The 18,117-nt window shown below is 48.0% G+C and overlaps 1 protein-coding gene across 1 annotated transcript; it reads right to left on the reverse strand.

Moving 5' to 3' along the window:
- Positions 1-1,025: 1,025 nt before the first annotated feature.
- On the reverse strand, positions 1,026-17,132 carry slc39a14 (solute carrier family 39 member 14). The gene is made up of 8 exons (XM_079583085.1): positions 16,882-17,132; positions 16,331-16,505; positions 10,589-10,758; positions 9,520-9,642; positions 9,289-9,453; positions 6,122-6,356; positions 1,989-2,173; positions 1,026-1,706 (listed from the first exon to the last, which is right to left on the reverse strand). Exons 1-8 carry the CDS (start codon positions 17,128-17,130, stop codon positions 1,554-1,556), a joined length of 1,455 nt encoding a protein of 484 aa, XP_079439211.1. The 5' UTR covers positions 17,131-17,132; the 3' UTR covers positions 1,026-1,553.
- Positions 17,133-18,117: the final 985 nt, after the last annotated feature.

The raw sequence follows: 18,117 nt of genomic DNA on the forward strand, positions 1-18,117 counted from the left end.
TGTGGATCAGCCACGTGCGGATCAAGATCAGCCACATGTGGATCAGCCACATGTGGATCAAGATCAGCCACATGTGGATCAGCCACAAGTGGATCAAGATCAGCCACATATGGATCAGCCACGTGTGGATCAGCCACGTGCGGATCAGCCACACGTGGATCAGCCACGTGTGGATCAGCCACGTGCGGATCAGCCACGTGTGGATCAGCCACATGTGGATCAGCCACGTGTGGATCAGCCACATGTGGAGGGTTATTAATGATAAACACGCGTGTGAGGCTAAGCATTGTTAAACTTGTGCGGAATCAGAAAACAACTTTAGGTTCTACTGGCTTAAAAAAGATTCAATATCGAAAGCAGGAACTGAAAACAAGTTTTGATGCTTTTGGCCATTTCAACTCAAATATTTTACTCCCATTTTTCTAAACTTTTGTTTTGCCTGAATTTCTCCCACATTTTTGTTGATTTGTTATTACTTTTATATTCCCTGTATTTTGCCCCCACTTATTTTTTTCTGATTTTTGACCCCATTTTTCCACATTTCCCGGAGATGACATGAATATTGTACATTTGCAGATCTTCTGTTTTCTGCCTCTGGTATTGGGGAAATACTCAGCCCTACAGGTGAATGTAAATAAGTCTTAACAGGCTCGATCGGAGACAACACTGAAAGGTTTCAGTTTATGCGGGTTTTAAATAAAACAATAGAAAAAACATTGTATTATTGTTAAAAAATCTTCACGACTCTGTTCAGCTCCTGAAACAGGACTTCAGTGTCGCGGTGGAAGATTCTGCCGCTCTGGATGTTTGACACAAATATAAATGACATTTCTCTCCACAGACATTTGTTAAATTTAAAATGTGCATCTACATGATGTCAAACTATTGGCTCTAAAACAGGTCCTTGTTGAGTGTAATCGTCCTGGGATTGTCTCCTCGTGAAGACCAGTAAACGTAAACCGTAACCTCTTAACCCCACCTTAAACGAGTGCATTTTCTCCAGTTTTACCCAAATCTAAAGTTTACAGCCTATAGGCCACTGTCTGATTATAAAACGAAGACCTACAAAACTGATTGATATAAATCTTTTCCCTTGTGTTGTAGTCACTTTATTCACTTTCTTTTTCATCCTCTTTTTCTGCCCTTTTTTTTTTACTATTTTGATGCTTTCTTCAAGAGGCTTTTACATTTGGGTAATGACAAACTGGAGAAAATGTGCTTGGTTCAGGTAAGGGTTTAATTAGTGTTTCTTATTAGCGTTTCTCAGAAACTCAAACCATTTAAACTGGACTCATTGAGAAACAACAGCAAAGGCTGTTTTGTGCTGGTCCAGTCTCGCCCAAGTCGAGCATCAGCCCATATTTGGTCAGAAAAATAGCAGTATAATATTTGATCGTCCCCGTTTGTTCCGAGCTCCAGTTTCATAAATGAGTTTTGTGCCTGTTGTACCAAAGGCAGGTCAGCACTGAGGAGCTCAGAGGAGTCCCGGCCTGGAGTGTACACAGTGGTCAGAGCCGTGGTGCAAACCCGCTGCACTTGGCTCTGACTCCACATTAGCCCAGCTGGATTTGTCCCGAGTACATGGTGAGCAGCAGCATGATGGCGAAGCCCGTCAGGAGCCCAGCGTTCTGGATGAAGAACGTCAGGAGGAAACTGCTGCTGCCCTCACGTTCCTCCTCAAGGCTCACCTCGTTCATCTCTGGAAACTTTCAAACAAACAAAAGGTACATTAGTAAAACCAGAGTTCATCCTTGTGGGTTATTCCTCACAGGTTAGGCTGTGGATGAAACACATTTTATTTTTATGTTGCTTTTGTATGCATTCCATTTCTTTAACGGTCTCATGTCAATGTATTCGAGAGCCTGTAAGTAATATGTGTATCTGCATGCCTACATAAAAAATGAAATAACAATTGAAGTGCCTCAGTAGTGACTACGTGGTCAAATCCTGGGAGCCTTATTGTCTTACATACTCCTAAAAAGACTTACCATGTCGGCCAGTGCGATGTAAAGGAACATGCCTCCGGCCAAAGCAAAGATCCAGTTTGGAGAGAAGCTGTTTCCGGCTAGAATCCCGAAGCACATGCCCAGGTAACAGCAGCAGGCCGACAGGAAGTTAAAGAACAGAGCCTGCTGGATGCTCATGCCAGCGTTCAGCAGGATCACGAAGTCACCTGAGGAACAAAGGAAGTTAAAGAACAGAGCCTGCTGGATGCTCATGCCAGCGTTCAGCAGGATCACGAAGTCACCTGAGGAACAAAGGAAGTTAAAGAACAGAGCCTGCTGGATGCTCCTAACCCTTTATCGGCACAAACCCGTGTGTGTCTGAATAAGCCACAAATCTCTTAACAGTGCGATGATTACGCTTCATCAAATATCAAAGCTTTTCATACCTCGTCCAAGGCATTATACTATTTCACACATCTCATCAGCAGAGAGATCCTTTTTCTTTCCTTTATTGCTTGAAAATGATGGTCTAATCATCAGGAAACTCCTGAGAGATAAAAACACTGACCGAGCTCGTGAAGGAACTCCTCAGAGATAAAAACACTGACCGAGCTCATAAAGGAACTCAGAGATAAAAACACTGACCGAGCTCGTGAAGGAACTCCTCACAGAGATAAAAACACTGACCGAGCTCATGAAGGAACTCCTCACAGAGATAAAAACACTGACCGAGCTCATAAAGGAACTCAGAGATAAAAACACTGACCGAGCTCGTGAAGGAACTCAGAGATAAAAACACTGACCGAGCTCGTGAAGGAACTCCTCACAGAGATAAAAACACTGACCGAGCTCGTGAAGGAACTCCTCAGAGATAAAAACACTGACCGAGCTCGTGAAGGAACTCCTCACAGAGATAAAAACACTGACCGAGCTCGTGAAGGAACTCCTCACAGAGATAAAAACACTGACCGAGCTCATGAAGGAACTCCTCACAGAGATAAAAACACTGACCGAGCTCGTGAAGGAACTCCTCACAGAGATAAAAACACTGACCGAGCTCATGAAGGAACTCCTCACAGAGATAAAAACACTGACCGAGCTCGTGAAGGAACTCCTCACAGAGATAAAAACTCTGACCGAGCTCATGAAGAAACTCCTCACAGATAAAAACACTGACCGAGCTCGTGAAGGAACTCCTCAGAGATAAAAACACTGACCGAGCTCATGAAGGAACTCCTCAGAGATAAAAACACTGACCGAGCTCATGAAGGAACTCCTCACAGAGATAAAAACACTGACCGAGCTCGTGAAGGAACTCCTCACAGAGATAAAAACACTGACCGAGCTCATGAAGGAACTCCTCACAGAGATAAAAACACTGACCGAGCTCATGAAGGAACTCCTCACAGAGATAAAAACACTGACCGAGCTCATGAAGGAACTCCTCACAGAGATAAAAACACTGACCGAGCTCATGAAGGAACTCCTCACAGAGATAAAAACACTGACCGAGCTCGTGAAGGAACTCCTCACAGAGATAAAAACACTGACCGAGCTCATAAAGGAACTCAGAGATAAAAACACTGACCGAGCTCGTGAAGGAACTCCTCAGAGATAAAAACACTGACCGAGCTCATAAAGGAACTCAGAGATAAAAACACTGACCGAGCTCGTGAAGGAACTCCTCACAGAGATAAAAACACTGACCGAGCTCATGAAGGAACTCCTCACAGAGATAAAAACACTGACCGAGCTCATAAAGGAACTCAGAGATAAAAACACTGACCGAGCTCGTGAAGGAACTCAGAGATAAAAACACTGACCGAGCTCGTGAAGGAACTCCTCACAGAGATAAAAACACTGACCGAGCTCATGAAGGAACTCCTCACAGAGATAAAAACACTGACCGAGCTCGTGAAGGAACTCCTCAGAGATAAAAACACTGACCGAGCTCGTGAAGGAACTCCTCACAGAGATAAAAACACTGACCGAGCTCGTGAAGGAACTCCTCACAGAGATAAAAACACTGACCGAGCTCATGAAGGAACTCCTCACAGAGATAAAAACACTGACCGAGCTCGTGAAGGAACTCCTCACAGAGATAAAAACACTGACCGAGCTCATGAAGGAACTCCTCACAGAGATAAAAACACTGACCGAGCTCGTGAAGGAACTCCTCACAGAGATAAAAACTCTGACCGAGCTCATGAAGAAACTCCTCACAGATAAAAACACTGACCGAGCTCGTGAAGGAACTCCTCAGAGATAAAAACACTGACCGAGCTCATGAAGGAACTCCTCAGAGATAAAAACACTGACCGAGCTCATGAAGGAACTCCTCACAGAGATAAAAACACTGACCGAGCTCGTGAAGGAACTCCTCACAGAGATAAAAACACTGACCGAGCTCATGAAGGAACTCCTCACAGAGATAAAAACACTGACCGAGCTCATGAAGGAACTCCTCACAGAGATAAAAACACTGACCGAGCTCATGAAGGAACTCCTCACAGAGATAAAAACACTAACCGAGCTCATGAAGGAACTCCTCACAGAGATAAAAACACTGACCGAGCTCGTGAAGGAACTCCTCACAGAGATAAAAACACTGACCGAGCTCATGAAGGAACTCCTGAGAGATAAAAACACTGACCGAGCTCATGAAGGAACTCCTCAGAGATAAAAACACTGACCGAGCTCATGAAGGAACTCCTCAGAGATAAAAACACTGACCGAGCTCGTGAAGGAACTCCTCAGAGATAAAAACACTGACCGAGCTCATGAAGGAACTCCTCAGAGAGATAAAAACACTGACCGAGCTCATGAAGGAACTCCTCAGAGATAAAAACACTGACCGAGCTCGTGAAGGAACTCCTCAGAGAGATAAAAACACTGACCGAGCTCGTGAAGGAACTCCTCACAGAGATAAAAACACTGACCGAGCTCATGAAGGAACTCCTCAGAGATAAAAACACTGACCGAGCTCGTGAAGGAACTCCTCAGAGATAAAAACACTGACCGAGCTCATGAAGGAACTCCTCAGAGATAAAAACACTGACCGAGCTCATGAAGGAACTCCTCACAGAGATAAAAACACTGACCGAGCTCGTGAAGGAACTCAGAGATAAAAACACTGACCGAGCTCATGAAGGAACTCCTCACAGAGATAAAAACACTGACCGAGCTCATGAAGGAACTCCTCACAGAGATAAAAACACTGACCGAGCTCGTGAAGGAACTCCTCAGAGATAAAAACACTGACCGAGCTCATGAAGGAACTCCTCACAGAGATAAAAACACTGACCGAGCTCGTGAAGGAACTCCTCACAGAGATAAAAACACTGACCGAGCTCATGAAGGAACTCCTCACAGAGATAAAAACACTGACCGAGCTCATGAAGGAACTCCTCACAGAGATAAAAACACTGACCGAGCTCGTGAAGGAACTCAGAGATAAAAACACTGACCGAGCTCATGAAGGAACTCCTCACAGAGATAAAAACACTGACCGAGCTCATGAAGGAACTCCTCACAGAGATAAAAACACTGACCGAGCTCGTGAAGGAACTCCTCACAGAGATAAAAACACTGACCGAGCTCGTGAAGGAACTCCTCAGAGATAAAAACACTGACCGAGCTCATGAGGAAACTCCTCACAGAGATAAAAACACTGACCGAGCTCATGAAGGAACTCCTCAGAGATAAAAACACTGACCGAGCTCATGAGGAAACTCCTCACAGAGATAAAAACACTGACCGAGCTCATGAGGAAACTCCTCACAGAGATAAAAACACTGACCGAGCTCATGAGGAAACTCCTCACAGAGATAAAAACACTGACCGAGCTCATGAGGAAACTCCTCACAGAGATAAAAACACTGACCGAGCTCATGAGGAAACTCCTCACAGAGATAAAAACACTGACCGAGCTCGTGAAGGAACTCCTCACAGAGATAAAAACACTGACCGAGCTCGTGAAGGAACTCCTCAGAGATAAAAACACTGACCGAGCTCATGAGGAAACTCCTCACAGAGATAAAAACACTGACCGAGCTCATGAGGAAACTCCTCACAGAGATAAAAACACTGACCGAGCTCATGAGGAAACTCCTCACAGAGATAAAAACACTGACCGAGCTCATGAGGAAACTCCTCACAGAGATAAAAACACTGACCGAGCTCATGAGGAAACTCCTCACAGAGGATGGCCACGGAGGTGCTGATGCCCTGGAACACTGAGGCGGTGAAAGAGGCGCCGATGGCCAGTCCGTCGATGAAGTTGTGCAGACCGTCGCTCAGGGTGATCATCCAAGCCAGAGTCCCGATGTCTGAGTAAGTGGCTCCTTTCAGCCAATAACAGCCTCCACCTCGGCCCTTAGAGCGAGCCCCCGGGTCCGAGCGCTGGGAGTCCTACGGGGACAGAGACACACACTTTAGGAGGAGGATGTGAATGTGGAGAATCACTGTCGTTTTATGCATCAGAGTTTTAATGAGCCCAGCGTTAATGCACAAACACAAACATGACAGTGACCAGTAGATGGCAGTCACATGGTCCCAGCACATACACACACACTGTGACAGAGCATGCTGAAGTCATGCTGAGGCTCCTCATTGGTCACGTTCACTCGCATGCGGCTTCTCAAAACTCTGGAAAACAACTCTCTGAAGAACGGTGGATTGCACGGATATTCTTTGTTTTTTTGGAGATTCTTGCAGCTGCAGCAGAGGTTGAAGTGCAGAAGCTGCCGTGGAGTTTTCATGAGACGAAACAGACAAGCAACGACAAAGCTACTGTGGTGGGTCCATTGGTTTACGGTGAACTCCACATTTCACGTCATCGGTCTTTGTGCTGCTGTTGTTCTTTGTAGTAGGCGATAAACGACTCCTTTACACTCTCATATCAATGTGCAGATGGCAAATGCATCGTTACGGTCTATTCATGCGCCACAAGAACTTTAAAATAACGTGATTTTGATTTTGTTCTGACACCTCAGCTTAGCAGAACTTTTTTTTCAGGATGCAAACACTTTGCTGTTATTGCCTGGATTTTTAGTTAATTTGTCGGAACTGGGAAGCGAGAATCCAATGTTTACTTCCTAACCCAGTGCGGAAGACAACATGGATAGTTTCGAGGCAAAGCTCGCAGCAGTAAACTTCTGGCAGAAAAATGGCGGACGTTTTGGGTAAGGACGAAGAGGAACGCAGAAGAGCCTGGCGTTATCTGCGTGAAAGTTTTACCAAGTCAAAGAAGCCAGTGATAAAAAAGTGGTCCGGCTCATGGACAGAAAGGGGATGCCAAGCTTGTATCTCTGCACTGGTTAGACCCTTCAAAGATCCGGAAATGACAACAAACATGTTCAATGACGGTTCTTGGATGGACAACGTCTGTACAGCTGTGAGCCTACACAGACGTCAAACAACATGATTCATTGAGTGAAATAGAGCTAAGCTTTTAACACTAACGTTTCATTTCTGTAATTCCTTGTTTTGGCTGAAACAGGGGGGGTGGCAGGATGTCACAGCCCAGATGAACTTTGTTCTTGTTCTTTTTGCCTCAAGAACAAAGTTCTTGCGTCTTGTGGAGTATGAATAGGCCTTTAGGCAACAGTTTGCTGTGTAAATGATGTTATGTAGCCATTTGATCAGTTTAAAGAGAAAACCTTAGCATTGTTATGTCTGATGCTCTGAATGAGAGATCTCTGTAATGTAATATATTAATATCATGGCTAAAGTTACTGTGAAAGCAGCTAATATGCTCGATCAGAAGTCTGTGAAAATCACCTCATACCTTTTTGTTGTGAAATATTCAATCTATAATCAGAAATCTGTCCGTTAAACCTAAGTCACACATAACTCCTCTGTTGAAGGCAGTGGGAAACACATTTGGTACCTGGGACATGGTCGAGGAGACTTCACCCACATTCTGTCCGATCATTATGACTTACACCGCGCTCACACCCAGACCGGCTGAAGAGAAGAGAGCGGTGAGCGTCCATTCAATCCCTATGCTGCCGGAAAGAAGCCTCCGAAAACCCACAGGAGAGCGACCTGATGCAGGCGGCCGGAGCGGCGACTAGCGTTAGAAAGATTTAAACGCTACGCACCCAACAGAGCCGTTTCCGGCGGCGACCACCAACCACAGAACAAAATCTGACACCTGCTGCGTAATTGGCTCATGCACTTCAGCCCCACCTCCACGTGCTCCTACACAAGGGTCTGGCGAAAGAAGTATCGTAAGCTGAGCGACGGAAAGTGTTTTTTTCCGCTTGGTGTGAGCCCGGTGTCAATGTCTTCAGGAAAGAGGTACAGGTGGACACATAAAGGAACAGATACAAGATACTTTTATTCCTCCGTCGATCTTAATGGTGTTGTAAAGGAAGGTTATGTAATGTAAAGAGTGCAACATTAACTGCACTTTATTCAGAGCAAACAGGAGATGTGTAATAGAAACTTGTGACCGTGCAATAGTTCCTGTACTTTAAGATTTTTGGGGATAATGCTGTGATTAAGTGTGCAATAACTTCTTCTTTCCCTGATGTGCAGCTCTGCGCTTGTTTAACACTCTGGTCGTAATGTGTTTGTGTCTGTCTGGAGACAATAAAGGCTTATCTCATGTCATTGGCTCAGTGTGTTTCAGGTCGTTGCTCTGAACTTTGTGATGCACCATTTTAAATATTATCAAGACTTTGTCGTGCAGGAGGTCAGTGGGTTAAACAATGAAAAAGCATCTGGCATATCGCAATAACAATCTTTCTTATATTATACTGAACCCTTTCCACACAGTAATGGAGTTAATCATTTATCAACTCGGACCACGCCTCGCTGATTCAACAGCATTTATCTGAACACACCCACAGCCGAATACTGTTCACATATTCACACCTTCTGTCGTGTGTGTGATCGTGATCCTGTTCTAGGTTGGATTTCAGTCGGTCTGTTTTCAGTAATTTCCCAAAAGCAAATGTCCAAATGTTTCCCTGATCACTATTTAACAGTGACTGGATTCACATTATTCTTATTATACTGACCCACATCACACTCATGTTTCTGAATATCGTCTCCACTTTCAGACGCCTTTATGAGGAAATAATTAGACCATAGTTAATCTGAGCTGAAGAGACGGCTTTCAACTTTGGGACAGTTTTTGTTTCATGTGAATCGGCCTCAGGAATGACAGAACTGAGCGACAAACCAAGACAGTTTCCAATGGCTTAGTTTAAACTGTCGGCTCTTAGGACGGATGTGACGTCACGTGAACGCGACCTATTACAATCCTAAAGCAGCAGCAGCACTGTGACATTTCAGCTCCGTTCTGATTTCACCTTTGAAATGGCAGACGTACCTGTGGCGTCTGCGCTGGGCAGAGCATGAGAGCGCCCTCTCCTGGCTCCAGAGCAGGACTGCTGATCTCTCCGTTCTGCTGTGGCTTGTCTTTATCGCCCTCCTCCACGTCGCTGCAGGGCTCGGAGTATCGCTCAGCCGGGGGGTAATGGCTGTGTCCAGGGCTCTGACAGAGTTACACACAGACATTAGCTCAGAGAACTCCACCTCTGCATGCACAGAAACCACTCACCCCGGCTTTGGGCTTGAGCAGGACTTTGAGGACCTTCTCGGTGAAGAAGAACAGGTAGAAGCCGGCAAACACCACGGCCGACTTGGACACGTAGAAGTCCACCATGGGGTCAAAGCCAAAGGCCTTAAAGAGAGAGACGTCACTGGAACAAACACTCAGACAGAAGCAGACAATGGACCAAGCAAAACCAGAGAATTAACCAAGATTAAGAGAAACTCCTCACTCCAGATGCTCCGTCTCGTGTTTCAAACTAATTACTTTTCCATGTACACATCTACACGTCCACATGGAACAGGTTTGACGTTTGGGTTTAAGTAAAGGCTGCAACAACCAATAATTTATTACACTCTTCAACCCCACGTGAACCAAGCACATTTTCTCCTGTTCAACTTTACCCAAATCCAAAGCTTCTTGATGGAGCTGAATGCCTTTAGGCCTCATTTGAAAGCTGAGACCAACAAAACTGATAGTAACTTTGTTGCGTTGTGGTTGCGTTTATGTCACATATCGTCACATCTTTATCGCTTTTCCAGTATATTTCATTTTTATTACTCTTTGTTGTGTGGAGCAATAGGAGCCGTTTGAACAAGCCCAACGTGCACAGATTATCAGTGAAATAAACCAATCAGCTTTAGCAGACGTGACAATGAGTGTAATGAACATAAACTCACGAGAACGCAGAGGGAAAATACTCAACTACTTCATCCATGATTCGTCTTGGCTCATAACTTCTGTACAAGTCACTGTTGATTGAACTCTAACACTGTGGTGAAGCCACGTAACCTTGTCATTTCTCTGTGTCGGTCGTTATTGGTTCGGCCTCCAGAAAAAGTGGATATTTGTGTGTATTTGACCTTTCAGTGACTCAGCGGTTGCAAAACAGAATGTTTAAGTCATTAAACACTGAAATCTTAGACTCTGTCCAGCTGGTCTGAGCAGAAAGCAGTGATAAAGGTCATGCTTCTTGGTTAGTTGCAGCCCTACTTGTAAGCTTTATAATCATCTTGTCATCAGAACGTTTGCCTTTCGCTTGGTGTTGAGATGCGTTGGGGGAAGTAGGGGACGCTACCTCTGGGATGAGCTGAAACAGAGCGTTGGAGTACAGCGTGCCAATGGCCAGGGCGATAAAGTAGAGCAGCAGGCGCTTGTAAAAGGTTTTCTTCATGAAGGGAACCACACAGGCCCCCGCCAGAGAGCACAGAGAGATGAGGGTCACACACAGGAACCCATAGCCCCACACTGAGCACACAAAGAGCAGACAGAACACAGGGTTAGACAAGTGTCAGTGTGTCAACCCTTCAGAACATGACCCAACGCTCCCCTTGCACAAATCATTACAATCATTTAAAGTGAGCTGATTCAGTTTCAGTAGAATGAGAGTGCAGAGTGTTGTGTCATAAAGCTAAGACATGTGGCCCAACCCTCACCGCTCTGCCTAAACATGACCACACTTCTCTTCTGTCTATTGTGGGACAAATGCAGTGTTGTTTTCAAAGAAGAAGTTGATACGATACCATTTCATTGACGCCCCTTTTTTCATGACAACAACAATAATGAGCTAAAAACAGCTCTTTGCCTGAAACGTGACGAGACGTTTATGAGTTTAGGTCAATGTCCAGTTCACAATGACACTCCCAGTGTTTGGAATAAAGCTGTTTAAAAGAACGGCGTTATTTGTTCAGTAATGGAATAATCGAATGGATTACGCTCCCCGTCGTTACAACGCTGTTCTCGTTACTGGGTAAACAAAGTGACACGGTGTCAGCTCACCGCAGGAGCAGGAGAGCAGGGGCGGAGTCTTTGTTGATGGCCTTTGGGGCTCACATGACTCAGTGTTCTCTGTCTCTCCAGGACTGTCTGTTTTTAAGGAACCTTCCCAACGTTGGACACTTACGTCCGTGTCTATTGTTGTGTAATCTGTATTAAAAAGCTATAAAGCCAAGAGATTACTATTATTTATCCCAATTTCCAACACTTAAGAAATTAATTATAACCTTTTATAATAAAACTCACTAAAACGTGACTAAAACTAAAAGCATTTTCGTCCAAAACATTCAAACCTAAAGGGCTGCCAAAAACTACACTGGACCAATGTTCATCCAAATCAAAATGCTTCCGTCCGAGGCTCCTTCTCTTTCCTACAGATAAATATTCACTGACTGAGCAGCACTAGTCGAAGCCTCAGGGGAAACCTGGAGTCCAATTGCTTATGGTAATAAAGACCTCCAGAGCATGGAGGACCTTCTTGGGTCCTGGATAAATGACTTTTGTTCAGCAACTCCATCACAAATAAGATCCTCCACTGAAATAGCATTTTTAAAGTGTTTCTTTAATTCAGCACTCCGGAGTAAAGTTGATTGTTTGGAGCTTTTAGACACAGTGAGTAGAGCAGAAGAACCAACCACCAAAACCGCACTCAATCGGCCCATGATTACAGTCCAAACATTAATCAGCACATGGACAGGAGGAAGACCATATAAGGGCATATAACCTCTGGCAGGAGCTGGAGGATGGCAGTGGAGAACAACGTGCCAATGGCCAGAGCGATGAAAAAGGTTAGCACTTTGTGCATATGACGCGTCTTCATGAGCGGAGCAAACAAGACTCCGGTGAGAGCGGACATGTTGATCACTGTGACACTCAGGAAAGCATAGCCCCACACTGTGGACAGAGCGAGGAGGTCAGGGTGAGGAGGTCAGAGCGAGGAGGTCAGGGTGAGGAGGTCAGAGTGAGGCGTCTTCATGAGCGGAGCAAACAAGACTCCGGTGAGAGCGGACATGTTGATCACTGTGACACTCAGGAAAGCATAGCCCCACACTGTGGACAGAGTGAGGAGGTCAGAGTGAGGAGGTCAGAGTGAGGAGGTCAGGGTGAGGAGGTCAGAGTGAGGAGGTCAGAGTGAGGAGGTCAGAGTGAGGAGGTCAGAGTGAGGAGGTCAGAGTGAGGAGGTCAGAGTGAGGAGGTCAGGGTGAGGAGGTCAGGGTGAGGAGGTCAGGGCGAGGAGGTCAGAGTGAGGAGGTCAGGGTGAGGAGGTCAGGGTGAGGAGGTCAGAGTGAGGAGGTCAGAGTGAGGAGGTCAGAGTGAGGAGGTCAGAGTGAGGAGGTCAGAGTGAGGAGGTCAGAGTGAGGAGGTCAGAGTGAGGAGGTCAGGGTGAGGAGGTCAGGGTGAGGAGGTCAGGGCGAGGAGGTCAGAGCGAGGAGGTCAGAGTGAGGAGGTCAGGGTGAGGAGGTCAGGGTGAGGAGGTCAGGGTGAGGAGGTCAGAGTGAGGAGGTCAGAGTGAGGAGGTCAGGGTGAGGAGGTCAGGGTGAGGAGGTCAGAGTGAGGAGGTCAGAGTGAGGAGGTCAGGGTGAGGAGGTCAGGGTGAGGAGGTCAGAGTGAGGAGGTCAGAGTGAGGAGGTCAGAGTGAGGAGGTCAGGGTGAGGAGGTCAGGGTGAGGAGGTCAGGGTGAGGAGGTCAGGGTGAGGAGGTCAGAGTGAGGAGGTCAGAGTGAGGAGGTCAGAGGGAACGTAAGAGAACTCTGATCTCCATCCTGTCCGGTCAGTCGGTGCCTGTGTGGTGAGTCAGTCCTTTACCTTCTACGTCTGAAGGCCTTGGTGAGGTCTCTTCACTGGTTCCCTCTTCCTGCAGGAGCCTGTGTGGAGTCTGTGGAGTCTGTGTGGAGTCTGTGTGGAGTCTGTGTGGAGTCTGTGGAGTCTGTGTGGAGTCTGTGTGGAGTCTGTGTGGAGTCTGTGTGGAGTCTGTGTGGAGTCAGTGTGGAGTCTGTGTGGAGTCTGTGTGGAGTCTGTGGAGTCTGTGGAGTCTGTGTGGAGTCTGTGGAGTCTGTGTGGAGTCTGTGTGGAGTCTGTGTGGAGTCTGTGTGGAGTCTGTGTGGAGTCTGTGGAGTCTGTGGAGTCTGTGTGGAGTCTGTGGAGTCTGTGTGGAGTCTGTGTGGAGTCTGTGGTGTCTGTGTGGAGTCTGTGTGGAGTCTGTGGAGTCTGTGTGGAGTCTGTGGAGTCTGTGGAGTCTGTGTGGAGTCTGTGTGGAGTCTGTGTGGAGTCTGTGTGGAGTCTGTGTGGAGTCTGTGTGGAGTCTGTGGAGTCTGTGGAGTCTGTGTGGAGCCTGTGTGGAGTCTGTGTGGAGTCTGTGTGGAGTCTGTGGAGTCTGTGTGGAGTCTGTGTGGAGTCTGTGTGGAGTCTGTGTGGAGTCTGTGGAGTCTGTGTGGAGTCTGTGTGGAGTCTGTGTGGAGTCAGTGTGGAGTCAGTGTGGAGTCTGTGTGGAGTCTGTGTGGAGTCTGTGTGGAGTCTGTGTGGAGTCTGTGGAGTCTGTGTGGAGTCTGTGTGGAGTCTGTGGAGTCTGTGTGGAGTCTGTGTGGAGTCTGTGGAGTCTGTGGAGTCTGTGTGGAGTCTGTGTGGAGTCTGTGTGGAGTCTGTGTGGAGTCTGTGTGGAGTCTGTGTGGAGTCAGTGTGGAGTCTGTGTGGAGTCTGTGTGGAGTCTGTGTGGAGTCTGTGTGGAGTCTGTGTGGAGTCTGTGTGGAGTCTGTGTGGAGTCTGTGTGGAGTCTGTGTGGAGTCTGTGTGGAGTCTGTGTGGAGTCTGTGTGGAGTCTGTGTGGAGTCTGTGTGGAGTCTGTGTGGAGTCTGTGGAGTCTGTGTGGAGTCTGTGTGGAGTCTGTGTGGAGTCTGTGTGGAGTCTGTGTGGAGTCTGTGTGGAGTCTGTGTGGAGTCTGTGTGGAGTCTGTGTGGAGTCTGTGTGGAGTCTGTGTGGAGTCAGTGTGGAGTCTGTGGAGTCTGTGTGGAGTCTGTGGAGTCTGTGTGGAGTCAGTGTGGAGTCTGTGTGGAGTCTGTGGTGTCTGTGTGGAGTCTGTGTGGAGTCTGTGTGGAGTCTGTGTGGAGTCTGTGTGGAGTCTGTGGAGTCTGTGTGGAGTCTGTGTGGAGTCTGTGTGGAGTCTGTGTGGAGTCTGTGTGGAGTCTGTGTGGAGTCAGTGTGGAGTCAGTGTGGAGTCTGTGGAGTCTGTGGAGTCTGTGGAGTCTGTGTGGAGTCTGTGTGGAGTCTGTGTGGAGTCTGTGGAGTCTGTGGAGCCTGTGTGGAGTCTGTGGAGTCTGTGTGGAGTCTGTGTGGAGTCTGTGTGGAGTCTGTGTGGAGTCAGTGTGGAGTCTGTGGAGTCTGTGGAGTCTGTGTGGAGTCTGTGTGGAGTCTGTGTGGAGTCTGTGTGGAGTCTGTGTGGAGTCTGTGTGGAGTCTGTGTGGAGTCAGTGTGGAGTCAGTGTGGAGTCTGTGGAGTCTGTGGAGTCTGTGTGGAGTCTGTGGAGTCAGTGTGGAGTCTGTGGAGTCTGTGTGGAGTCTGTGTGGAGTCTGTGGAGTCTGTGTGGAGTCTGTGTGGAGTCTGTGTGGAGTCTGTGTGGAGTCTGTGTGGAGTCTGTGTGGAGCCTGTGTGGAGTCTGTGTGGAGTCTGTGTGGAGTCTGTGGAGTCTGTGTGGAGTCTGTGGAGTCTGTGTGGAGTCTGTGTGGAGTCTGTGTGGAGTCTGTGGAGTCTGTGTGGAGTCTGTGGAGTCTGTGTGGAGTCTGTGTGGAGTCTGTGTGGAGTCTGTGGAGTCTGTGGAGTCTGTGGAGTCTGTGTGGAGTCTGTGGAGTCTGTGTGGAGTCTGTGTGGAGTCTGTGTGGAGTCTGTGGAGTCTGTGTGGAGTCTGTGTGGAGTCTGTGGAGTCTGTGTGGAGTCTGTGTGGAGTCTGTGTGGAGCCTGTGTGGAGTCTGTGTGGAGTCTGTGGAGTCTGTGGAGTCTGTGGAGTCTGTGGAGTCTGTGTGGAGTCTGTGGAGTCTGTGGAGTCTGTGTGGAGTCTGTGTGGAGTCTGTGTGGAGTCTGTGGAGTCTGTGTGGAGCCTGTGTGGAGTCTGTGTGGAGTCTGTGTGGAGTCTGTGTGGAGCCTGTGTGGAGTCTGTGGAGTCTGTGTGGAGTCTGTGTGGAGCCTGTGTGGAGTCTGTGTGGAGTCTGTGTGGAGTCTGTGGAGTCTGTGTGGAGTCTGTGGAGTCTGTGTGGAGTCTGTGGAGTCTGTGTAGAGTCTGTGTGGAGTCTGTGTGGAGTCTGTGTGGAGTCTGTGGAGTCTGTGTGGAGCCTGTGTGGAGTCTGTGTGGAGTCTGTGTGGAGTCTGTGTGGAGTCTGTGGAGTCTGTGTGGAGTCTGTGGAGTCTGTGTGGAGTCTGTGGAGTCTGTGTGGAGTCTGTGTGGAGTCAGTGGAGTCTGTGTGGAGTCTGTGTGGAGTCAGTGTGGAGTCTGTGGAGTCAGTGTGGAGCCTGTGTGGAGTCTGTGTGGAGTCTGTGTGGAGTCTGTGTGGAGTCTGTGTGGAGTCTGTGTGGAGTCTGTGTGGAGTCTGTGTGGAGTCTGTGTGGAGTCTGTGTGGAGTCAGTGTGGAGTCTGTGGAGTCAGTGTGGAGTCTGTGGAGTCTGTGTGGAGTCTGTGTGGTGTCTGTGGAGTCTGTGTAGAGTCTGTGTGGAGTCTGTGTGGAGTCTGTGTGGAGTCTGTGGAGTCTGTGTGGAGTCTGTGTGGAGTCTGTGTGGAGTCTGTGTGGAGTCAGTGTGGAGTCTGTGGAGTCAGTGTGGAGCCTGTGTGGAGTCTGTGTGGAGTCTGTGTGGAGTCTGTGGAGTCTGTGTGGAGTCTGTGGAGTCTGTGTGGAGTCTGTGTGGAGTCTGTGTGGAGTCTGTGTGGAGTCTGTGGAGTCTGTGGAGTCTGTGGAGTCTGTGTGGAGTCTGTGTGGAGTCTGTGTGGAGTCTGTGTGGAGTCTGTGTGGAGTCTGTGGAGTCTGTGTGGAGTCTGTGGAGCCTGTGTGGAGTACAGTCTCTTACCTTCTGCGTCTGAAGGCCTTGGTGAGGTCTCCTCACTGGTTCCCTCTTCACTCTTCCTGCAGGAGCCTGAGCCGAGCTGCTGCAGCATCGTGGGACAAAGCTCCTGCAGACGCTGCCCGTCCAGGTGGGACTGCTCCTCAATGTGAAACACGGCCAGTGTGTCTGTGGACAAACACTGACAAGAAACAGAACATCCATGTTCAGGATCAGTTTATTTCAGGTTTTTAATGTAGCCATGGAGATGGCTCAATCACACACAGACCACAGAGCGGTCAAATCTGTATTAATATGAATGACATGAAAGATGCTTAATGCACCTTTATCAAAATGTAATTATTCATGTTGTTTACGTTGTAGTTTGTCAGGATTTAACTATGACCAATAATAGTTAATTTGAGCCTCAGTTAAATCCGTATTGATCTAATGTCACATAGAACCAGAGCAGGGATCAGGAAACCTGACAGGAAAAACAGATTTAATAATAATCTGAGCACAGAACAGACAGACGTAGGTGTGAGTGCGCTGCGGGCCACATATGTCTAAAGTCTTACCCTGGAGCTGTTGGCCTGTGGCTCAGTGGTTAAGCTGCTCTCTAAGCCCTGGCTGAGGACGGCCAGCAGGGAGCGCAGCTGAGGCACAGAGATGGTTCCGTTCTCTCCATAACGAGTGAGCAGCTCCTGAAGCACCAGAGTCTGGGAGCTCTGGCCGTCCCCCTGCACCCCCAGAGGAGCCATCAGCAATAAGACCAGCGTCCACCACAGGGGGGCGCTGCACACACCAGCACAGCAGCTCGGCCGCATGATCCAGGAGGTCAGGTCCAGGAGGTCAGGTCCAGGAGGGGCGTGTCAGGCGGAGTCACAGCTGAGTTACGTCTGACGACACTCTGTGGACACACAAGCACAGACTAAACCACTGACGACACTCTGTGGACACACAAGCACAGACTAAACCACTGATGACACTCTGTGGACACACAAGCACAGACTAAACCACTGACGACACTCTGTGGACACACAAGCACAGACTAAACCACTGACAACACTCTGTGGACACACAAGCACAGACTAAACCACTGACGACACTCTGTGGACACACAAGCACACACTAAACCACTGACGACACTCTGTGGACACACAAGCACAGACTAAACCACTGACGACACTCTGTGGACACACAAGCACAGACTAAACCACTGACAACACTCTGTGGACACACAAGCACAGACTAAACCACTGACGACACTCTGTGGACACACAAGCACAGACTAAACCACTGATGACACTCTGTGGACACACAAGCACAGACTAAACCACTGACGACACTCTGTGGACACACAAGCACAGACTAAACCACTGACGACACTCTGTGGACACACAAGCACAGACTAAACCACTGACGACACTCTGTGAACACACAAGCACAGACTAAACCACTGACGACACTCTGTGGACACACAAGCACAGACTAAACCACTGACGACACTCTGTGGACACACAAGCACAGACTAAACCACTGACGACACTCTGTGGACACACAAGCACAGACTAAACCACTGACGACACTCTGTGGACACACAAGCACAGACTCAACCACTGATGACACTCTGTGGACACACAAGCACAGACTCAACGACTGACGACACTCTGTGGACACACAAGCACAGACTAAACCACTGACGACACTCTGTGGACACACAAGCACAGACTAAACCACTGATGACACTCTGTGGACACACAAGCACAGACTAAACCACTGACGACACTCTGTGGACACACAAGCACAGACTA

The sequence above is a fragment of the Gobius niger genome (assembly GCF_951799975.1).
Source record: "Gobius niger genome assembly, contig: SCAFFOLD_140, whole genome shotgun sequence".
Lineage (NCBI taxonomy): Eukaryota > Metazoa > Chordata > Actinopteri > Gobiiformes > Gobiidae > Gobius > Gobius niger.

Coding starts and splice junctions, on each gene's coding strand:
- slc39a14 (XM_079583085.1), bottom strand. CDS start 17,130: ATGCGGCCGAGCTGCTGTGCTGGTGTGTGCAGCGCCCCCCTGTGGTGG. Junction 9,454..9,519: donor TGCTCAAGCCCAAAGCCGGG/GTGAGTGGTTTC, acceptor TAACTCTGTCAG/AGCCCTGGACACAGCCATTA. Junction 6,357..9,288: donor GCCCAGCGCAGACGCCACAG/GTACGTCTGCCA, acceptor CTGTCCCCGTAG/GACTCCCAGCGCTCGGACCC.